The sequence below is a fragment of the Prinia subflava genome, chromosome 3 (genome assembly GCF_021018805.1).
Source record: "Prinia subflava isolate CZ2003 ecotype Zambia chromosome 3, Cam_Psub_1.2, whole genome shotgun sequence".
Lineage (NCBI taxonomy): Eukaryota > Metazoa > Chordata > Aves > Passeriformes > Cisticolidae > Prinia > Prinia subflava.
Genome location: NC_086249.1, coordinates 11,201,157 through 11,225,791, shown reverse-complemented (window position 1 = coordinate 11,225,791; position 24,635 = coordinate 11,201,157). Strand labels below are relative to the sequence as shown.

Below are 24,635 nucleotides of genomic sequence, written 5' to 3'. Positions count from 1 at the left end.
TAAGCATCCTGTAATAGGTAGGGAAGAATATGTGGGATTCACAAGGCCTGGAACGAGATACAGATTTTTAAATAAGAATTAAGATAGATAGTCATCTGTACTCTTTTTTGTTCAAACTGCAAAGCTGCCTTCTATTGCTGACATTCCATGCCTTACAGTCTCTGTGGCAATGGTGAGTTGTGATACGGATATTTTGGGATGCTGGACCAGACAGAGGGGAATGAACAAACTCTGTGTTTCTTAACTAAGAAATAAAAGCTCCATTTTACTTGGATATACCATTGGTGACAGTATTAATTACAATTGCCTGGACTTGTGCTCTGACTGTTATATTGTTATTCATTATTAGATGGTACACTTTTAAAGCAAAGGCAGTGTCTGACAGGTTAATATTACGTGCCCACCACTTTTAATTTAGAAAATGAAAGAAAATGGGTTGTTGTATATGCTGTACTGTAGAAGACTGAAATATATGAAATTTGGGATATCACATAGGTAGAAACCCTGGCTATACAAACAAAAGTCAGTATTTCATTCTGCAGTCTAAATTTGATTTTCCTATGAATTAGTTTGCTTTAGAATTATTTTGCAACAGAGCAGATACTATTTATTAAATAAACTAGGAACTGAAAGAAAATTAAGAAAAATGTCACTCACATTTATATTTGGACTCCCCAAGCATTTCTCTTATGGCTTCATTCTGTCTCATATTTCATACCACATTTCTGTGAAAAGTAAATGAATCACCCACATATATAAAAATATTTCATAACACAGACAGATGGGTATGGATTTATACGTACAGAAATTTACACACATATACACAACGCACATAGGTATATAAAATATGATCTCAAAATAAGAATATATGTGTGTACAGCTACATTGAATTCTTGGTGGCATGTTGTAGAACCCTTGGGTAAGTTTTTATGGATTTGATTTATTGGCTGACTGAGTTGATTCATTATTTGTATATGATTTTTGCTGCTGGGTGGCCATAATTTGCAATTCTGGCCCTAGTTAACTCTGTGGGTGCCTAGAGTTTTCTGTATGAACATCTCCAGCTATTGTTTAAAGAAATAAATGAAGTGGACTTGCTTGAATGAGCAATTTACTGGTGAGGAGCAAAACATGGTCAGGCAGGCAGGTCACAGAAAATAGCTTGCAAAAAGAAGTCACCATACCATCATATATTTTCTTAGCATACATACAGTAATCCATACATCTTACAGGTATCTGAAGATCATCTGTGAAATGCTGATGACAATCTTTTTTTTTCTTATTAGAATTCAATGCTATTCTTGTATTATCCTACTTGCAAATCCCTGATAGATTTGCTGGTGGGCACAGAACAAAATCCTGAAGAGGCATGAAAAGTCAAAAAAGTGCCTCAGCTTCATTTTGGTAAAAATGAAATATGACACTGACTTTCCAAATTAGTCTTTAAGCTTTGGCACTTAGCAAAGCCATTATTTTCCCACGACACAACCATATCTGCTGGAGTAGTGGAATAAAAATGGTTTTTGTATCCTGTTTACTAGGAAGAAAGGACTTCTGGTATTCAGCATGATCACAACTCTTCAGGAGGTTTGGGATGTAATGGTACACTCACTGCCTGTCACTTTTGCAAACCATTATATCATTTGCTGCTATAAAGTCCAGCTGGTGTATTTAGGGGCAAGGGCAAAACTATGAGAAGAGCCAGAGCACTCAAATTAAAATGCCTTCATTAACTGTTAGATATACGCAGACTGTGAATAGTTTAATTTGAAGATTTCATGTACTGTCTCCAAAGGTGATTTAACTGTTTACAGCTCTAAATACTGGATATGAACTTAGTAAGAAAAATTCAGCAGTGATTCTTTATGTGTCCCTACCAAATTTCACATGCGTGTCCTCCACTGTGTGCTTTTTTACTTAAAGCCATTGGTCTGTGGTCCATAGGTATTTCTGGGGTTGCCTATTGAGGAGAAACACAAATTTTTCATAGCTGCAGTTTTCATTTGCAATCTCATATTAAACTGAAGGGATTGTCCAGTCTTACTGAGATGGTGGATACCTAATTGTTTAAAATGCATTGAAGAATTTTGGTAGTTGCCCACCAGGGGAAGTTCACTTCCTTCTAGCCATCTGTGACTGCTCCAGTTACAGACATGTGTAATTCCACATTCAGTGGTGGCACATTTTATTGTAGCTGTGTAATTTATCACAATTCCATGTGGAATAACTGTCATTGCAGCTGAAGTTCTAAACCCTTCTCATGTTTTAAGAGAACCAACCAACCAAACAAAAGAAACTCCTTTGCACGTGCATTCAGAATTCCATGTTGTAAGCACAGCCTCCTTCAGCATGCATGTCACATCTTAGGAAGTCTGCTTCCAGATCCAAGAGGGAATGTTTCCTCTGCGTCTCCTTCTTTGTCTAAATCCCAAATAACTTGCAAGAAAAGCAGCTTTCAGTGACTTTTTAGTTTTTCATATGTTTCTGCTTTAATGCTTCTCTCCATCTATGCTTTGAAGAGACTCTTGTAGGATTCCTACGAGAAATTCCTAGGATTGTTCCTGGTTAAGGTTACATTTGTGCAAAATATGCAGTTGTGTCATATTGTGGTGGATTTGAATGGGATTTTCTTCAGTGATAAAATAACAGAGGAGCACAAATGCTGCTGAATGTCACTAGGATTTAGACTCTGAAGACATGCATGAAGATCACTGATTTCAGTTTACATGGGTTCGAAATCATCAGATGAGCTGGCAAATTCTTGTGATGTATAAATACATTTCTTTGTTTTATCCAGTGTGATATTTGTATACATGAAAAATATATATTTCCGCATATGTATCTGGATATACAAATACCCCAAAATGCAGGTGAAAATAATTCAAAAGTTGGGATTTTTTTAATCCTTTGCATTCATTATTTGGAAAAATAGTTGCTTTCTGTGATTAAGGGAGATGTAAAACAGGAATATAGATGGACTTCTAGTTATATTTTACATTATCTTCCCTTGCTTACCAGTTCAGGCAGTCAGCAATCTAAAAATGCATCTAGATTCTTGAAAAATGTGTGTTTGCTGATCACCTTTATTTTCTCATTCCTCATGCTTCAAATCTCCACTGAAATTTCAGCATTACCTGCTTTGTGAATGATAAAGGACATATCTCTTGTGCTCTCAAGCAATGAGTGCCAAAGGCAACAGAATGAAATTTGTATGCGACACTCTCTACGCTCCACGTGTGCATCCATTTATCTCAATAACTGACTGTCATCTTTGTGCCTGTACATCCTACAATGACAATCAGAGCCCAACGCTGCTCAGGATGTCAAATTTCCAGGGATGGATTTCTAGCTGCAGGCAACTCGAGCTAAATACCTCATATTGAGAACACTCTCCTCCTTGTCGCTGACCACATTAGAGGCTTTCATGTAGCTTCATATGTGGCTTTTATTTATTGTCTACTTCCACCCATGCCTTGAACTGCAGTGGTTTTGCAGAAGTGATTGGGCTCGTAAGCATATGTGCACTTCAAAATGTATTTTCTGTAATTAAGGAACTTCGTTTGTATATCACAGTAAAAATGGTACATTTGCAGCTGCCCACACAAATTTTTCTGCATTTTGGTGAACTTTGAAACTTGTTCAACCGTTTGGTCAATAAAATGGGGGATAAATCCTTTTAAAGAAAGATCAGATATTTTCATATGCATTTAATGTACATTTTTATATAACATAATAAGATTTGGAATCACAAAGGTAAGTGTGTTTTCTAATTTGGGGGTTGTTGGAATTCCATTATCTCCCAAAAGCTGAAGTCAGAATTAAAAGGAGGATGTTATTCATTTTCCAGTAAGAATATAATTTCTTCCGCTCAGCTGCTTATCAGCCTTGAAACTTACTTATTTAAAGGTGAAGAACTAAAGAATAAGGAATTTCCTTCACTTCCTTAAGGAATGAAAACCAAAACAAACAAAAACCTCATGAATAATAATGAGCACGACCAGCAGCAGGATAGCGTGCACATATTTCTTGTCAAGAAAAAGTAATTGCAGCACTTGATGTGAAAATGAGATTTATGTCTCGTGCTAATTTTTACTCTCCACCTGATTGTATCAGTACATGGGAAGGAATTGTAATTCCTCTGGCTAACAAGCATTAAACAGACTGGTGAGGAGACAGCATTACATTACACAGAATGAAGAAAAAACTAACAGGAGTCCAAATCTCAGAGATTTTAAAATCCTGATGTAAAACTAAAAAACAAGCTTTTTGCATAAGAGAAGGAAATTAGGCTAATAGTAATTTTTTCCACTTTTCAATGTGATATGGAAAACCACAGATGACTTGTTCTATTATCTGTAACAAAATATTTTTCAAGCTATTATTATTAAATTGATAATTCATATTAAAGTATTTCTGTTATCCTTGATTTGTTCTAGATCAGAGGAGGAAAGCTTATGATCACATACACAAGAAAGAATGATGCTGGCAAGTACGTTTGTGTTGGAACAAATATGGTTGGAGAACGTGAAAGTGAAGTTGCAGAGCTCACTGTTTTAGGTAAGAACTCCTTTTAGACTCTATTGATGAAAATGTCCATCTTTTGCTTTTCCTAGCAAGCCTTTCTCTAAAGATTATTATCATCCCTTTCCTTTTCAGTGTTGAAAATGTTTTTCTCATTGTTGTAATCTAGCAAATAGAAGGAAGGTAATGGCTCTGCAGCTCACCTGAGACAATTTTTCCTGTTATAAGATGCTTTTGTATTTAATTCTCAAAGTGAAAATAATTCCAGTGTCTATGACTGGATCAGTATTTTGAAATAACAGCAAAACAAAAATTCAGACTTTTAAGAAGCAGAAGCTCAATTTTTCCATCTTACTAGAGAGACTCAGAATTACTCTAAATTTCTCTTTGGAATAATTATACTTTCATTTATAGGAGCATATGCTGTGTGTTGTAAAGCTACAACAGATCTGCTTTTCAAGTGATCCTATTGTTAGTCCCTCTGAGCATCAAAAATTACATTTTCATTTAAGATAGCTGAGCCTAGCTGAAAATTGCATGTTTTGTTGCCACATCAGAAGGGAAGCTCTAAGTGCAGTCTCAGTATTCCTTCAGCATAGCAGAACTCAGGTGGTTTTCCTTCAGAATATGTCCCATTTTACTTTAAAGTAGAAGAGGCTTGAGACAGCTTGATTGTTTCTGCAAAAAATAGGTGTTTCACCTTTATAGGATGAGACCATCTAAGCCCTGGTTCACAGCTCGATGGTTTCCATCACAATGCTGCTGCAGTACTAGTAGTTTGTTGGTGTGGGACTTTTTTTGTTAAATTCATGTTTAAGAGCTGTCTTGTCTGTCTTTGGCACTTTTATCTTTCTTCCCTACATTGTTGAGCTAGGACTCAGGCAACCTGAAGACCTGTTCAGAGTTTTGTGTGAAGCAGGGGTTTCCTTAATGAAACAAAGTTTTATGCCATCTTAAAATTGTTCAGACTGAATATCCAGGAAGAAAGTGGTGTGTAACCCTTTAGAAGCTGAGGAAAGCTCTGTGATTCCCCTGTACTGTTTTGTTTTGGTTTTGTATAAACACTTTTGAAGCACTAGGGGAGGAAGTTTATCGTCACGTAGACTTTCAGAACTTTTCAAGCAAAATCTAAACTTGAAAGTCATAATTACATGAGTAAAGTCCTGGCACCAGGCTCCTATTGAACTGTACCATTTAATAGCTCATCACTAGTCTCCTGCCAGCCAGGGAATGATGGGCTGGACTGTTTGGTAACTTAGGCAGAGAAAATTCTCCTCTTGCTAAACACAGAGGAGTGCATTGCAGGCAGAGCTCTGTCTGGCTTTTTCTTCATCTCTTGTTGCTTTCAGACATATTTCAGATTTTCAGCCTGGTGAAACCAGCGAGATTTTGTTTTCAAATGGGGCAGTAAAGCTTTGAATGTCTTACCAGCCTGTGTCTAGAAATCTTTAATACACCTTATTCTTTCAACTCAGACTTGGATATGAGTGAAAAAGCACCAGAAATATGCTAACTTCATGTATTTAACTTTTTCTACATTAATCTTCCATTTATGAGGTTTGGTTATTTAGAAGTTGAACTTTTGCTTCTAGGTCTCTGGTTTAGATCAGAGGGAGGATTGCATGCCAGAAAATGTAATATTAGAAAGTTTCAAAGTGATCCTTGCTAAGCTTTCCTTGTATGTACCAAATAATCATGTGACAAAGACAGATTCTTAAATCTGTGCTGATTTCCCTTATCCACGTCTGCATTTGAATAAGGGTGTTATAAATGGGCAGACAAAAACTTGTGGAAGTACATTACTCTTCCTTTAAGAAACTGATCTGGAGAACAATGTGCCTCTTGTGGATTTTGCTGTTGGGCAGCAGTCCTGGACTTACCAGATCAGTCCTTTTTCTCCTGCATAGTTAAGTTAAATATTCTTCCCCAAACTACTCTGACTCTGAGCTTTTATCTGGATATTCTTTTCTTACATTCAGGTTTTGTTTTTTCGGCACCTACAAGAAAGGGGCCAGTGTAGGGGTTTGTCTATATTTGTATCTTTTTAATTCACAGCTAGATTTATGTCTGTAGATGTCTGGTTTGTTTCTCATTTCTTGTATATGAACTCAAGCTAGAACTGACAGCTTAAAAATCAACTTGCTATTTCATTTAACATCATTTCCTACCATTGCCAGAAAAGTTAAGTTTTCTGCAACACGAGTGTCCAGCTGGTCTGGACAGCCTCGAGACTAAAGGAAGCTTTTTTTAATAAGGTTTTGTTCACGTTTGCTTTTTGAACCATTAGGGTTTTGTAATATTCATTCTGTCTGTCTGCAAAGCCACAGTAATATTTAGAACTACTTTTTTCAAGCACAAATGTGAGACACGAAGAGCATGGGAGCATAAAGAGTCTCTTTATCCTTCTGTCTGGTCGATTTGTACTCCTGTGAGAAATTTGTGGTGTATTTTTGGGCATTCACACTTCCTGATGGTGCCGATGTCTTCAGACTCTTGCAGTTCCAGGGGGATGATATTTATATCTTTAGTTCGTACAAGTCAAAACATGCAACTGCCTTCTCAACTCCCTCAGAGCTTTCACAGGTTTATAGACAAAAAGTTCATCTGCCTTAGGCAAAGGAATCTGCCAAACACTCTCCTGTTAAACCTTCTCATTTCTTTTATGGACATGCTGTTGTCATCTGGTGCTGCTCTTCTAGATGGGTCATTCCTGGAATATTCCAGAAATTGTTTAAAACCGCTTTTATCTTTGCAAGTATGAAAGTATGAATAGCCCAGCAACCTACAGCTTTGAATCCTGTTATAGGTAGAAAAGTGTATCAATACCTTTCCTGAAATTCGCAGGGTTTACCAAAATAAACCTGTACTGAGATCACCTTTTATTCCAGAAAGTCTGAGCACAGGAGTGCAGCAATTAATCTGACTCTGGTGAGCCAGGACTTGGGTCATCCATGTCCTGCAATTTAAGTCAGAGATAGCAATAGTTTTGATGAACAAAAACTACAGAGAGTACATTCTGGGATTATTTTGGATTATTTTTATTATTATTATTATTACTTCATGTGTGCTGGTGAAAGAAAATGTTGCCTTTCAAATGCAGCATTGGGAATTACTGCGTGGGATGCTTGCTGCTGCTGACACTGTGAGCCCCCCCACAGAAATCCTGTGCAATCTGGACACAGAAGTGCTGGATTAATCCTCGTTTTCCTTTCCCTTTAGAGAGACCATCTTTTGTGAAGAGGCCGAGCAATTTGGCGGTGACTGTGGATGACAGTGCAGAGTTTAAGTGTGAGGCAAGAGGTGACCCAGTCCCTACAGTGAGGTGGAGGAAAGATGACGGGGAGCTACCAAAAGCAAGGTGCAGTACTTGGAGTTACCCTTTCTATGACATCTGGTCTGGTATATGATGGGGCCATTCAGTGACTGACAGCTAGCATTTCTTTGTCTTGAATTCAAAAGGCCTGGCTTGAGACAATAAAACATTTCTAATTATCATTGTGCTCTAGTTGAATTTACAGTTTGGGTTGAAACTTAAGAACAGCCTGTTTTCAGGTTTTTGTTGTGACAACTCATGGCAAATATAAAATAACCAAGTTCAGCCAGCAATAACAGATACGGATTAATTCTTCACCTGAAGAGTCTTTTGTGATAACTAAAAGTTTTGGAGAATATATAACAAGTAGTAAAAGAGATTACAATGTCAAGAAGTGTATATTGGACTACTAAAATGTAGTCTGGTTATGTAGAAAGCTGCCTTGATTATACACGTTTTCGTTACTAGGTTTCCAGTGAACTTATTTTTTTGTCATTGCTGTAATTCAGGCCAAAAAGTAAAACATCTTATTAAAAATAAATATATCCTGTGATAGATAGATATAGAGATAGATTAAATACTTATTTACTTAGTTTGCAGTCCTAATTATCAGTTTAAGAAACTTTCAGGGGAGTGGACCGAAAGAAAAAACCCTTTAACAGTTGGCTTTGGCCAAGTGATAATGTCATAGCTTTAATAAAAACTATCATTTTTAGGAGAAAAATCTACTTACCATAAATAGAAACACATTGAGTACATTACACAAAAAAGGGAGAAAGGTGATGAAATGAAAGAAGTCGTTTTGTTCTTTAAGGAAAAGAGAATAAAAAAAGAATGAATTGTGATTTATCTTGACTTTCAAGCAATTCTGATCTTCTTGGGAACAATATTTTCTTTTCAACCGTATTATAAAAATCTGTCATTCAGATGGAGAATAATAAATATTATTATATTTACTTATTAAAAGAATTCTAACAATTAAGATGTTCTGCATCTGTGTGCAAATAATATCAGAATAAGTTTTTCAAATACTTGGATATGTTTTGGTTTTAAAACTTTATTTTACACTGTCAATTTAAAAGTATCTATACTTTTTTCCATTATGGAAAATACAGAAATAAGAATATTTGAGAGCAAATCCCCCATGTTTTTACCCTTTACAGAAGTTGTACAAAGTTCAGTTGTTCCTATTCATTGTTAACTGCTATGTATATTTAAAGATACGAAATCCGTGATGATCATACCTTGAAAATCAGGAAAGTTACAGCAGGAGACATGGGATCATACACTTGTGTTGCAGAAAATATGGTTGGAAAAGCAGAGGCGTCAGCGACTTTAACAGTTCAAGGTAAGAATGAATTTTTTGCAAAGAGGAAAGTTGAATAAAATTGTACTAGAGTAAAGTTGGTTTTGTTGTTTGTACTACAACTCTAGAGATGAAAATATGCGAAAATACAAATTGGGATTGAGTTGTATTGTGAGGAAATGGAAACACTTCATGTGTAAGAGTTTTTTTAAGCAGTCTTTACAATACTGGGATGGGGAACTGAGTGTGTTTTGAATTTCAGTTCTTGAAGTTCAGAATCAAGTCACTTGCAATCTTTGTATCTGAAACACAGAAAGTCAGTGTTACAAGCTGCATTGTTTTAATTCAAAAGGAAAGAGTTGTAAGTTCAAGTATCTGCCAAGTTTTTCCAATTAAGTATAGTGGAGAAGCAGGGAATGATAAATCTGTTTGTGTATCTTTTAATACACTAACCCAGACCACTGGAATTCCTGTTGCTTTTTCATTTTAGAAGCGTATCGTAGCACTACTGTTTCTTTGTAAGATAAAAATTCAGTGGAACTCGGTGAACTAATGTGTATAAAAATCCTTCACTGCCTTTATATACACAATCCAGATGTTCACTATTCAGATAATCCCTCTCTTCCTTCCCTGGCTAGCAGACAGGCAATGATGTCATCCTGATGCTTTTTTCTGGCCACTGATGGGTCCTTCTGTCCTCTTCTCTGTTCAGCAGGAATTAGTCATTACGGAGTTCTGGGGAAGTATGGGCTTAAAAGTATTTTATTTGGTAACAGACCTCTAGTTTGACACATTTACTGTAACAGGAAAGGTCTTGTCCTTAACCTGCTCCTCTTTTTCCACCAGAAACATTTGGTGTCCCTCTGTTAGGAAAGTATTGAATTCTTTTGTTGAAGCTCTCATAAAACCAAGAATTTTGAGATGTTCTGTTTTATTCGTCACCATGATGATTATGCATCAAAACTCATACCTTATGTTTGTAAAATAACCAGCTCTCAGGCTCAGTGTTGTAGAATAAAGGATAAACTTGTGAGCAGTAAGAACAGTTTATTCAAAGGGAAAAGACTGAATTATTTCTTAAATGGTGATTTGCTCTGAAGATCACGTCCTAAATCAACTGTTAATCCTATAAAATGTTACTATTAAGAAAATCTGCTTTAATGACTGGTTTCCTACATTTCTGGAAAGTAACTCTTGGTAGCCCTAATCTTTCACAGTCCTATTCAAAATAATAAACAAAAACATACTTGAAATCTCATTTAGCTTAGTGGTGATAATAGATATAAAATTACTTAAGTATGTAAATGCTAGAAATCGAGTGAGATGTTTTTGATAATAAACTGGTATTTTTAAGGAACAAGATCATAGCCTAAGTCCTGATTCATCAAGATCCTAATTTTTAAAGTGCTTGTATTACACAGTAGCTATTTACATTGTGGCAGCTTTGCTCTGAGGATATTATTGTGGGATAATTTGTTTCCCAGTGAGAATGGATTACCTCCTGAGCCATTTGTCTGCACTAATGTCTTTGTAGGAGGGATTGATGTGAGAAATTGTAATGTGTAGGGACAATTTGTACTTGGTAATGAAATAAATTATGACCAAAATCCATTTATTAGTGTATCCAAGAGACCGAGTTTTATGGGAGGGAAAAAAATACTCCTCTAGAAAATGCATTTCCATTGAGATTTTTTCACATTTTTCCTCCTTATTCTGCCTTCTCCTCTCTTTCCCTCCTTTCCTCTCCTCTTTCCTTGTTAAAACACTTTTTTTTTGTTTTGTTTTCTCTAAAGAGCCAGCTTTTTGACTGTGTAGAAAAGTAGACTGATCTTGTTTCAGTACTAAAAGAAGATTGCTCTGACTGTAGACACACAGCTCTTTGAATTTTTTGGTTGGTTTGTTGGTTTTTTGTGATTTTATAGGTTTTTTTCTAGGTGATTCAAGGAATGCAACTGACAACTCTTTCCTGTACTTTTGATTATTGTCACATGATCTTTTGAGTTTAGTAAATATGTGTTCTGCTGTGCCAAGCTGAGTTATTTTTGTTGCCTATTTGTAAACAGAGGGCTGCATTGCCAATCACAGCCTCAGACATTACAGCTGCAGGCATGTCAAATTCAGCAAAGGGCAAGGAAGGGGTTTGGCGTGGCTTTGAGTGGGTCAGGGTTATTTGTGGAGCTCTGGTTTGGGTTTTTTCCCTTTCAGTATCTCAGCAACAGGCTGTGGTATTTCTGTGCCACAGAAGGAATATGAGAGCTGTCAGTGGTGGCCCAAGACGCGTGTCCCTGTCAGGAAAGGGACAGTCCCCGTCTGTCAAGTGTCTGCTCAGTGGGGCTGTGGCAGGGAGTGAAACGTGGCAGAGCAGGCAGGGCTGCAGGCAGTGCTCTGCAGGGCCCCGGGGTTGGCAGCACTGAGGAAAGGATTTATCTTCTTCCCCACTCATCATTTGCACTCCACTGTGGCTGACCCGAGCGTGGCGGGTTATCTGGGGCACTGAAAGGTGGAGCGTGCAGCGCCACGGCCATTGAGATACGCAGCTGTCAGGGAGTGTGGATGGGACGTGCTGAACAGCGCTCCTGGGAGCTCTCCTGGATCCCTCAGGACCCTTTCCTCCTGCTCAGCTCTGCCCCTGCTCCGTGGAGCAGACCCTGCATGATGCAAGCCCTGCAGGGCTCCCTGCTTTGGGAATGCCTCGGAGCTGGGAGCCAGCCCAGGCCATGGCCCCGGACTAGGAGCTGCCAGCTCAGACACTTCAGCTCTGCCTCCCTCTCTGTGTAAGAACTGCAGAAAACAAAGAGAGGAGTCTCAGTTCCATTTTTCTGTTCTTCGTGCTCGTGGCACTGGCTCACAGATGATGGTTATTGGAATCTCTGTTTTCCTCTGTGCAGGCTCCTGACTTTGGGGATCATAAGTGTTTCCTGCATACAGATGTTGTACTCTCACTGTGACTTCAGCCATATTTATAAACCAAATTTGGAGTTCTGTATTGACGTAGTGAAGTTTGAACTCTTCCTTTAGTGTTTTACTCCTGCAGCTTAGAAGCGTTTCCATCCCTAAAACTGTCAAGTTATCTTACTGTCTCCTTGGAAAATTAAATAGTTAAGGAAATGTAATCCTGATGTTGTTTCCATACACCTAAAACTGGAGAGTTCAGCCCTCTGTTTTCATTTTGCAGCAATGTGTACTGCATCTGTAAGGCATCCAGAGACATTGCTAAATACATGTGGAAGCATTTCATTCAGGAGATGATTAATTATTAAATAAATACCTCAGTCAATACATAATGCCAGGAAGCAGCCCAGATTACAAATACATTCTATTTTGCCAACACATTATATTTCACCAAGTAGCTGATGTCCTTCAGAAAAGGAAAAAAGGGCCAAAAAATGGCATCACTGGAACCAGTGGACTTCCCTCTTATTCTAGCACTAAGCAAGCTGGATATATTTATTGTATTTATGTTGTATTGTATTTGATATAAATGCAAGATGCATTTCATATTTTGTGTAGGTTTTTGTTATGTGATTTGCTTAGTTTTATGCCTCAAAGCAGGACTGTAGGAAATAAAATATTATCTATTTCATTACTACATATATCATTGAAAAAACATTCCTAAGACACATGAAATTACCAAAAATACACACTTCAGAACCTAAGTTTTGAAAGAGAATTAATTTTAATGCAAATATAAGTAGGGCATCTTCAAGAATCTGCAAATTCCACATTTAACCATGAAAATGCTCTCCAGCAAATCTAAGAACCAAAGGTTTTACATATTCTCGCCTACTTCCATTTGCTTTGCTCCCATTTGCGGTACTTAATTTGGCTTTTTTGACATCTGATTTTGTAACAAGTTTATAATTTCTTGTGAAATGAGCTGTTTTGAAGCACACAAATGTAAGTTGTGGCTCCAGTGGCAGCCCTGCTCTGCGAGCTGGAACCCTCGGAGCAGTGACAGTGGAGATGAGACTGAGCAGGAGCAACAGCTCAGGTGACTCAGGTGACTTCAGGACTTCACAGGAGTGACACCAGCACTGGCTGTAGGTGGCTGTGGTCAGTCAGCAGCACATTTGTAGTGAACAGGGATCTTTGAGTTCTTTTTGCTCTCCCTGCTCAAGCAGTGGCTCTGGAGGAGTGTGCAATGCTTGGTACAGGGCCCTGCCTAACCTACACCTAAACCTGCTGCAGCAGTGACTGAACTGTCAAATGTAAATTTTGCCATTCAAAGGCACTAAAGACATTCGGTGTTATCTGTTTGGCAGGAAGAAAGAAGAATTCCTATGGAAATTGTACCTGCCAGTTCATATTTTACAGTGGCAGTCTCTGATACCAAGCCTTCTTAGATTATGATGTCTTTAATTTTAGGGTTAACAGAGCTTGTCTGCAAGGTAGGGAGAGAGTGGAACTTTAGATAAGTGACTCCTGGCTGTGATTTTGCTGTACGAGTCTACTGACAAGGAATTTTTATCTGAAAAGGTGGCACATGCTTCAGGTCTGGAATTTCCTCCTCCTTCCACCTCCTCTGTGCAAAGTAGCTTCAAGGCACACAGTAAAAGACATTTATTTGATAAGGCTTCTGGGAAGGGCTGAGCATACCACCCGGAATATAAAGGAACAGGATTTACTCTTTCATCTGTCTGATACCATGTAAATGTTTCCACTGTGTCAGGCTGCTGGTACACATAATAACTTGGCTGTAAATGCAGCTGCATTAAGCATTAAAGGAACAAAGACAAAATTCACAATTTTATGGGATTACAGAAATACTGTTGAGGTGTACAGCAATTATTATGCATTGTAGTGAACCTTTCACAGTCTCAGGGGTGAATTTAACCACTGGAATTTTAAAACTAGGATTTGAATTTAAGTCTCAACTTGTCTTCATGTTCTATTTTTAAATCAGTATTTCTTCCTTTCAAAGAACTGATTTGATGCCATATTCTGCCTTCAGTCCCTTGAAAAAGGAAGGAAGAATAATGATTGGCCAATGAACTTCAGGATTTTTTTAATTAGTAAACTTTTGGCAGGATGAATGAAGGAGACTATCTCCTGTGATTTCTGTAGCTTAAAGAGCCCATTTCCCCCTTAATGACTGCAGTAAACTCTGATAGCATGCCAGATTTCTATCAAGGATCTGAGGAGTTTGACTGCCACCAATTTCTGGTGAAAGAATAGAAATCTTAAAAGTTAATCAGCAGGAAATGAGAAAACTGTCTAAAGAAGAGATTAGAGCCCTCAAGGTTCTTGTCTTACTGATGCAAGTGATGAACACTAAGATTCCTGAAGCGTTTCTAAAATATGGATAAAAGAAGGAATCTGTAAGTATTTTAATAAATAACTGCTTCCATGGTTTTTAAGTGCTAAATGGATGTTGGCTTGTTTGGGTTTGATTTGGTTTTTTACACAGAATCTCACAACAGTGACAATATTTTACAGAAAATAACACGTAAAAACTTTCAAGATTCCATCCTCTAGTTTGGTACTTTGAAACAAGGGCTTGAGACAGATGTTTTTAAGCGTGTAGAGCAGGCATCCAAATAATTTGGAGAAATGTTACTACAGAAATAAGTTGAAGCTAAAGGCTTTTAGCTGCTGGAAAAGGTTTATTTACTGCATAGTTCTCAAAAACTCTGCATTTTAATCAATCATTGCAGAGAATTGAAGCAAGTAGATTAGTGTAGCACACTTCAGCATTCAATTAAAAAAAAAAAAAAAAGTAGCAAAGAAAATCTGAAGGCTCTTTTCTAGTGCCTGAAATTTCCTAAATCCCATTGCTGTGGAAAAAGCAATTGTTTTTGTATCAGGTTTCACTGCTGCAGACTTGCTGTGACTGCTGTTCTAAAGATAACATTTCAATAATTCTTTCTTTGGAATAGACAAAGTAGAATTTTACTACAAGTTGTTGAGTTTGAAGATTGTTGAGCTTATGAATAAAATTAGATTGCAAGGAATAATAATTTTAATTGGTCGTTCAGCACACTGGTTCTACTATACGTTCATTCTGAAATAAACATCAGCTTTATTGAATTATGCCAAACACTTTTAAAAAGTTAATACACACTTTATTTTTGCCTAGTTCATAGCCTGTGAGTAATAGTGATTGCAGTACAGTCCTTTACTTTTGTTAGTTTACTTGCATCAGTAATCTCTGAATTGGTCTTAAGACAAAGAATTTAAAAATGCTGAATGACAGTGCATTCAAACATTATTTTGGTAAGCTGTTTTGAGTGCCATTTGTTACTATGAGTTGTGTTTTGTTTGCACACTAAAATGCTTTGTTGCTAGGTGCTGAATAACACTCCAGAACTGGTAATAAAGAATTTTGCTGTCTTTATATGTGGACTTGATTGCTTTGTAGGCTCAGTATCAGAATCTTCCAGTGTAAGAAAAAAAATTCCTTGTTCAGGCTGAACTGTTATATAGAAATTATCATTTTCTGCAGGAGGTATTTGTGTGCTCCTCTTGTCCCTATGATCACACACTAATTCCCAGTTTGGGATGACTGGTTTTTTTTAAGCCTCTTAAGTATGAAATAGGATGACAGGACAGAGAAATAAAAACAAAGCTGTCTGATGGACCAGGTTTCTTGTTTTGTTCTCATAAATGCTCCATGTTGTCTGAACAGATCACTGAAGGGGATTCTGTTCTCTTTTTGTCTTCCTCTGGCCTGTGAGAGCTCTCTCTTTTGACATAGTTAAGGTCACACATTGGATCTCAGAACAGAGAAGGAGTCACCTGAGAGTTCTGGTTTTGTCCAGTTTCCACCAGAAGGTCTGATGGCCCTTTCAGACTACCAGCAACTTTTGATAGCATTGTTGTCTTTTGACAGAGTATGCAAATCAGGCTAAGTGTCCCTAAATTCTTTATTTTTGCAGATCACCCTTATTTCCTAAAGCATCTCGTTCCCATTTCTGCCTCCATGACAGTAAAAATTCTTGGATGGATGGTCTGGCTTGCATAGAATTCTTACACGTTGTATTTTTTGCTACCTATAATTAAATTTTGTTAATATGTCACAGTTAGCTTCCTGTTAACATTATTGAAAAGTAACTTGGGGTGCTAGTGTAGACTTGGGTTGTCTCTGTGTGGGGGGTATGGCATCTCCTTGAGAAGAAATCCAGGTTTCTTTTGAAATAATACCTTTAGCTGAGAGTATTCCTCTTTTTAATGATCACTAGTTAGTGCACTGCAGAGATTTATTGTCCTTCCATTTTTAGTGTGTGTTGGTATCCGTTGATCCCGGGCCTTGGCCACTTTTCACAAATAGCTTTAACTTGTTATAAGAAGGTTGCTATGGATTTCAAGTTCTCCTTTCCAAGAAGTACTCTTTGCTATCATAAACAGCTGAGGAAAAAAATCCCACTCAGTTTCTGTTCAGGTCTACTATCTTCAACTATAAGTCAAAAATGTAGTAGGAAACTCCTAAGAATTCTTTGAATAGTATCTATCTATCATAATCTTTCTGAACTTCTGCACAGTTTACTTAAAATTCATCTTTTTTCACTCTTTTAAAAGGCTTTAGTATAAATATTTGTAGCCACGACTACTTAGATTGCACCAGTGCCTAAAATTACCTCAGTTCATTTAAAACACGGGGGAAGACAGCTCTTCTCTGGAGAGAGGAGCCTGGGAAAGAGGACTTGATAGTGTAGCACATTACTGTAATTTTTAAATAGATGGAGTTAGACTCGTCATAAGAGTGCTCTCTAAATGATGTTTGGTTTATAATGTGGTTTAGGAGGATCCAGAGCAAGGAAGGGAGAAGGTAGTCTAGGAGAGGAACTTCTGGAAAATCTTAAATACTCCTCTCTCCCTCTCTGTATTCTACCCTCCATATTTCAGATTTCTCTTTGTCACCTCAAGGCAGTGACTAAAGGATCCATACACATTTTAAACTGTGTACCACATGTATTAACCTGAGAAGTGCTACCTTTAAAGCTGCATTGTAAAGCCTTTTTCCACATTTTTGGTTTTTTGTCATAGAAATCCTCATTGAATCCTTCCTGCAGGAGGACAGATTGTGATCTGTCTCAACTTTTTGCTAGTATCAGTTGCAATGCAAAAAGTCTCATATGAGTACATTCACACTCTGTTGATTTCCCAAAATTTTTTGCAGTGTTTTCCTCACAAATATAGACAAACATGCACACTTGTGTAGCCCTTCCATCTTGGTTTTTTAAAGGGAAAATTCATTACCTTCTGAAAATTAGACTTTAAAATAATATAGTTACATGACTGAGACACAGCTAAAACAGAGCCAGATTTTACTGTCCAGCCTCTTGAATCAGGTTTGAGGAAGGAAGCACCTCTGAGCTTAAACTAAATCTCAGAATGGCCAGAAATCCATAAGGAGGCAATGCCATTTGATTGTGGTGTTTATCAGCAGAGGGTGGAGTTTAAACCACCAGAGAAAGAAGCCTTGAGATATTTTAATGCCAATAGGGGAAATAACAAGCTCTTGAAACAAATTGCTTGTTGCTCCCACTGCAAAGCTGGGAGAAGGCACATCCCTGCATGATCGGGGCAGTGTCAGGATGATGTGATCACCAGGTTTCCAGATGCAGCTGCCTTGAGGCTTCTGGGGGAAGTGCACAGTGACAAGTGCAGGTGGCAGCCCCTCAGTACCCTGAGAGTGGCACTTTTTGTGCAGGGCAGAAACTGCAGGCAGTCTATGTCTGTGTTACTGCCCCAGCGCATGTCCTGGATTAACCCTAGCTCACAACTAAGCACACACAGCCCCTCAGTGCCTCTCCATCAAGAGGGATGAGGAGAAGAATCAGAAGAAAAATAGCAAGCAAACAAACAAAACTCAGAAATTTGTGGGTTGAGATAAGAACACTTTAATAATTGAAACAAAGTAAAATACGCTAATAATACTAATGATGACAAAACCGGTAATAGTAATGAAGAGAGAGAATAAAATAAAACAAAATAAAATAAAATAAAATAAAATATAAAATCCAAGTACAATTGCTCACCACCTGCTGAAGGACGACCCTGAACAGTGATCAGCAGCTCCCACCCAGTTATCACCAGTTTAAATACTGGGCATCATGTTCCACAGCATACAACATCCCTTTGGCCAGTTCAGGTCAGCTGTCCCAGCCATGCTCCCTCCCAGCTCCTTGTGTCCCTCCTCACTTGGCACAGCATGAGAAGTCCTTGACTTGGGATAAGCACTGCTCAGCAACAACCAAAACATCAGTGTGTTATCGACATTATTGTCATACTGAATCCAAAACTCAGCACTACACCGGCTAATGAGAAGAAAAATTAACTTTATCCCAGCCAAAACCAGGGCAACCTGACTGGTTTCCAGTTTTCGGACAGAAAAGGGAATGTGAATCAATTGTAAACAAAAATAAATAAATAGAAAATTTTTAAAAAACCTACAAAACTCATTGTTTGACAGTTTGTTGAGGAAAGCAGCACCTAATTGGTACTGAGGTTTTCCCCATGTTAACTTTTCTGTCTGTGAACCTGAAACATTTTTATGGATTTTACCGATTCTAAAGGTGGTCTTCATATCAGAACTATTCTTCCAACTAGTAAATCACCTGTTTATGTCTTAATTTCATTCTTCACATTACAATTATAGAAAATGATGAATCTCTTTTTTTTTTTTTCCCAATCGGATTTTTATCTTCTTGAGTTTGGTAAATTTGAAGTTACTGTAATCGTTTGTTCCTTTTAACTTAAGAAGTGCTTATCTGACAAATCAGCAGCAATCTAAACCAGAATTTTTCCCCTCATCATAAGTACAATAAACCACGATCGCTCCCTTGCTGGGGCTTTGGAGTCACAAGTCATCACTTTTGATTTGAGACATCAAAAATACCGTGTAAACATTTTACCCCAGCCCTGTGGCTGCGGCGTGCTTGGCGCCAGACTGTGAGACCTTTCCTTGGTCGTTTGTGCTGCACTGTGTCAAACGTGGTGCTCAGGGACCACAAACTGTGAAAGCATTCACGGTGAGTCAGGGTGGCCCAGGCTGGTCTCACATGAATGTGAGCCTCAGCAGAAAATCTGGGAAAATGTGAGTTGTGTGTATATGTATTTAGAGCTCAAGAAGTGACAGCTGAAAATAGAGAGTCCAGGGAGGATGAAAAGTGATATACCCCAGTTCTTTTGTACTGTACCTGGTGTTATTTTCCTGTATTTTTTCAAAGGCTGAGGCAGCTGAATGGCAGCATTTATATTTTATTCAGGACAAGAGATTCAGGCTTTTGTTTATTTCTCTGTAGAAAGTGATACTTCCCACAAATGACTGCAGAGAGATGTGCATATCAAGGATATTGAGAGTTTCAGATTGCTTTGATAAGAACAAATAGCTTACAAATCACCAGATAGGAAATGGAACATGGCACATTGTCTTAAACTATCTCCGTTAATAATAGTTTTTGCAAAACACCAACATAAATATCTGGTAGTCGTGTTGCAGGGAAGTATTCAATGATCCTCATTCAGATATTTGAACATTAAAAGTATTTCATAGATTTCGGAGTTTAGCAGGATTAGAAATTAAAAACATTTTCGAAAAGAAGGTGTTGGCAGCTTTTTGCAGAGGTTTTGTTTGGAATTGTTCAGGATTTCTCGTTCATTTGTTTTTTAAGCCATGAAAAGTCAGTGTTTGACCAGTTGTTAAACATTATCAGACTCTTACATTCCTCTTCATGTGACTGTAGTACCCAAATTTTCTGTACCCACGTATTTCAGATGGAGGTCATAAGCTGTGGGTTTCTCACCCATTTATTTCATATGAAGATGACAAACAGCTGAGTTTGTGACAGATAACACAGTCTCTGAGCAATCTCTGTGCTATCTCTGTGGCTAGCTCTGCAGTTTCTCCCCTCTCACTGTCTAGTCTGTACCCTGCCAATCCCAATGGAAATTCCAGCTTCTCACTCCACTGTCTACTCCAGCACATCTGCTCATACTGCTGTCCCATCTCCTACCACCTCATTTCTACAGGCACATGCAGTCTCCGATATATTTCACTCGAACTGGGATTAATGTGTCGCAAAATTCCTTGAAAGGAATCCAAATTTCATTGTGCTGCCATTTTCTAGCTTAGTCATAGTGCCCAAGTGTTTATACAGAAGCTAAAGTTTGGATATGAGCTTGATTGTTGCGTGTAACTATTGGCCTGAAAATTGGGATTGTTTAATTTCTCTAGTGCAGAGTTATATTTTCTTGCTTCTTTTCTAATAACCTCTATTAGTGTCCCGCAGTCCTGAAAGACGGGAAGATTTTTTTAAAATAATAAAAAGTGAAACACACTGAGCTTCAATCAAAAGTATTCAACTTGTGTCAGTTAAATAACAGGGTATCTTCCAAACACCTGGAAGATATTTGTAAATAGTAATAGTGAGAACAATAATTATGAGTATTAAACATGATGAACAAAATACTCTTTAGTAGTTAAGTATCACCTTGGATCTCAAGATCTCAAAAGGACCTTATTACTATATGCCAATGAAAATTTCTATCATTTTACTCCTTTTGAGATAGATAATTGCTACCAAACCATCAAGAATGGGGTACTTGAAGCTTCTAATGGCCGACTAAGAAATGGACACAACACTGTAATATTTTATTCTAATTATGAGGAAACCAGTCGGTTCTAGAGAAACACTGGATCAACATCTGCATTCACCTCTGTGAGGAGAGCTACAGAATGTGTCTTTTTGGGATGTAGGCATTGTTACACAGCATGTTGAGGTCTCATATGAGAGCCCAGGGTGAGACAGACCCAGGCTCATCCCGGCGGTGCATGGAGGGAGCACAAGAAACAATGGATTTAAATTGAATCAAGGTAGATTGAGGCTGGATATCAGAAGGCATTTCCTCACTGGCAGAACAGCCAAGCAGTAGAGTGGGCTGCCAGAGTGTGCATTTGTTATTCCCTGAAATTTTTCAGGCCCTGACTGGATCAATCCCTGACTGACCCTGTAGCTGACCCTCTTGAGCGGGAGGTTGGAATGGAGACCTCCAAGGTTGCTTCCAACCTGATTATCATGTGAACCTACAAAACTACATCTGTCAAATGTAATAGTTGCTCCATTAACATCTGGCAACTGTACTAGGCTGTAGTTTAAGACCTAAAACAGTAAATTCCTACTCCTGTGAGTGGATTTAATGATACCAATAGTCCCAGTGAGGTTGATAGGATTGCTGGAAAGAATAAGGCATTAAAAGATCACGTCACTAGACTGGAAACCACTTTTCTTTTGGTTTTTGTTCAGTGATTGGACACATCTTCCCTGAAAAGCCTTGCATGTCAAGGAAATTATATGAAAGGCAAAAGTATTATTCCTTTGGTAGTTGCGGTTTTACGTGCTAACTTCCTGTCTTTACTAACGGGTTATTCCACCTAATTGCCATGTGAAAAGCCACGATTAACACAAGGAAAATTAATTTACTTTTTAATTGAAAGTGGTTTCAAATAAAATGTGCTGTAATTAGAGGAAAAACTATTTGCTTCTCAGTTTTAGTAACCTTAGATATCCTGCAAACAGCCTGCAAATCAGACTAAGAATGTGGTCTTTGTTGTAGATGTTGCTATTATTGTTGTTCTTTTAAACCACATGATATCTCTCTGACAGAATTGTTCAAATTTTTCTATGAAATTCCACCCTTTGCCCTTTCCACAGATTTGCAACCAATGTGATGCCCTGTTTCTAAAGGGATTTATTTTCATGTATCAGTATCCCCTATGTTTTCACAGGTGGGCAAAAAAATGGATTTGCTTGGCAGGGCTATTTTTGACCTACAGTAAAAAAATGTCTCAAAAAAAGAAAAGAGGAAATTCAGCACTTAGAAGTTAATTTAATTTGTAGAAATATAATTGAGCACCCAAGTAAGTTTTCTATCTGTTAGGCATTTTCCAGTGAGTTTACAGTAGAGGACTTGAGGAGCTTTGCATTGCTGCTGAGAAAGCTGAACTTTCCTCTTCTTGGCACTACTCAACAAATGAAAAAAGAATAACTTAAGAGTTGCATTCCATTAAGTCTCTTATCAGGCTGTTTCATGTACAGTGAGTTGTGTTCTGTGGAGAATAATTTCTAATTCCAGAGCACATCCGACTGTAATTGCAAGTTTAGTAAAGATCTTTTCAGTTCAAAAGCAATGGTTACTGGGAAAAATAGAGTTACACATGAACAGGAGTACCTGGGAGCTGGATCCTGGGGAAGAGCAGAGTTCTCTCAGGAATTCCTGTGTAACATTTCTTGACCACTCCTCTTAGGAATTGTAGACTTACAGATAATCCGAGCACAGTAATTCACACTGATTTTCTTTTTGAGAAATACCATTTAAAGAGGACTAGTGCCCATCCAGAATAATTCTTTAAAACTCAAATCTTTGGAAAATGGTAATTTAAACTTCTTCTCTTTGAGATTATTTCCTTAAAAAAAAAAGTCTCTTAAAACACTGTAATCTGGTTGATCTAGGTTTGGCATATGCAGTTGCAGCTTCTTGTCTTCAACATGTTCCAAATTCCGATATTCTATCTGATTCTCTTTCTGCTTCATTTTCGTAATACACCTGGAGTCCTCCAGTACTTATTGGAACAGGAAGCCAGGATTCCTCATGCCTAATGAATGTTGGCAAAGTGGGTATTACTGGTTTCCTGCACGTGTGTATCAGAGGGTGGTGAATTGAGCGTGCTTAGCTGCTCGATATAAAAATGTGCCCGTGCTCAACAAGAGCTGGTTTACTCTCAAGATAAAGTGATAAGACCAAAGTGTAGCATGCATTTTAAAAATTATGTGTTTTTGGACTTTTACTGTAATTATCACCAACTAACCTTTTTTAATTAACTTTTTTCTCTTTTTTTGGTCAGTATCTGTGTATATTTTCAAAATACATTGCTTCTGGCTTTTAATTTTCAGTCTGTTCTTTCCGTCACTGATACAAGGTTGGAATGCTTTCTAACATGCCTTTCTTTTATAAGCAAAGTCACCTTGCAGGATCTGAGCCACTTCAAAGTTTATGGAAATTTTGAACTACGGTTGAAGGATCATTTAATGTTTGATAATTTACCACTGATCATTTTCATTGAAAAATGTAGTATTTTGCAATAAATGTTTGGTTTTGAATATTTTAATGAAATTCAGGTTTGGATGACAAAGAAAAGGGTTAAGAATCTTTTCAAACTAGTTTCTAATTGTGGTTTACTTGGCATTTGCAGTTTAATAGGGAGCCTTATGACCTTGACACAGCAATCCTATACTAAAGAGATTTGTGTGTGGCCTAAATGCCTTAGCATGTTATTAAATTTTTAATAAACTTTCTTCTTAAATAGATATTAGCTTCAGAAAAATTTATTCCATTTGTAAATGTTAGGATGCTTTAGAAAGGCTGTAGGTGTTACTGTTCCATTTCAGCAATGTTGCAGATTGATCTTCACTGGAGATTTTAAGTTAATTTTACCATGGAAAGATCTTGATATTGATGAATAATGATAATGTGGAAAAAAAAAATTTTTCAATGTGCACATCAGTTCATAAGAAAGGCTTGGAGTAGAACCCAGACTGCCTAGCCAGTATTTCAGTCTGTAACTCATTTTCCTCTATCACCTACTTTCAGTATTTGATATAGACTGCTGCTTAAAAATCAAAATATAAAAATGTTGTTGAACATTATAAACTCATTTTCATAAATCAGAATATGTGTTTGTTTTCTAAGGTCCTTACCAAGGATCCATTCTTTAACTTTTTTTTTTTTAGATTTTGCTTTATTCTTTGCTTTGTTTCATGTCTGTTCAATTTTATTTATTCCATGTTTTCTTTTTGTTTTGTTTTTGTTTTTAGTTGTGTCTGGTAAGTTGAAATTTTCTTGGCCATCTTCTAGTCATCGTATCACTGTGACGGGAACTTCTCCTTCCCTTCCCATCCATCCCCTTCCATGTCCTCCAACCACTCAGCTCCCATCTTTCACTTGTTATTGGCAAGACACATCGAACAGAATAAATTCTGCATGAAGTATGGGTAACTTAATGCCAAAGAGAAAGGTAATGGGTTGCAAATTTTCTGTCTGTTTTTATATGATGTAGCGAGTCAAATCCTAGTGTCTCCTTTCTTCGGTGACTACATGGGTTGAACTTCAAAGCGTGATGAAAAAATAATGTTTGGTTAAAATTTCTCTAGGACAAAAGTTGTGTTTTTCTCATGGGGATTTATTATTTTGGCATCTTTTACAGTCTCATTGTTACATACCACATGTATGTGACCCAAGGTGTGAAATCAAACTGATATTAAAAAAGGACAATGAAGAAATCTTGCAGTACAATTAACATAGAATGGAATTTAATAATAGTTTCACTTAACCCTGTTTAATTCTTCTAACATTGAAGCTAATAAGATTTTTATTATTTATCTTAATGGCAATAGATTTAGAATAATAGACGTGGGCAATATGCATATATTTTCAGAGTAGTAGCCATATAAAATATGTATTTAGAACAATATCTAGAGAAAGATGTACCTATTTATA

The 24,635-nt window shown here is 37.4% G+C and overlaps 1 protein-coding gene across 1 annotated transcript in view; it reads left to right on the top strand.

Annotated features, from left to right (window-relative positions):
- ROBO1 (roundabout guidance receptor 1) overlaps positions 1 to 24,635 on the top strand; it is a 684,115-nt gene that overhangs the window by 594,528 nt on the left and 64,952 nt on the right. The window contains exons 6-9 of the mRNA XM_063393929.1: positions 4,437 to 4,557; positions 7,741 to 7,879; positions 9,055 to 9,182; positions 23,954 to 23,962. Of these exons, the coding sequence (XP_063249999.1) occupies positions 4,437 to 4,557; positions 7,741 to 7,879; positions 9,055 to 9,182; positions 23,954 to 23,962 (397 nt within the window). The remainder of the gene's footprint in view (positions 1 to 4,436; positions 4,558 to 7,740; positions 7,880 to 9,054; positions 9,183 to 23,953; positions 23,963 to 24,635) is intronic.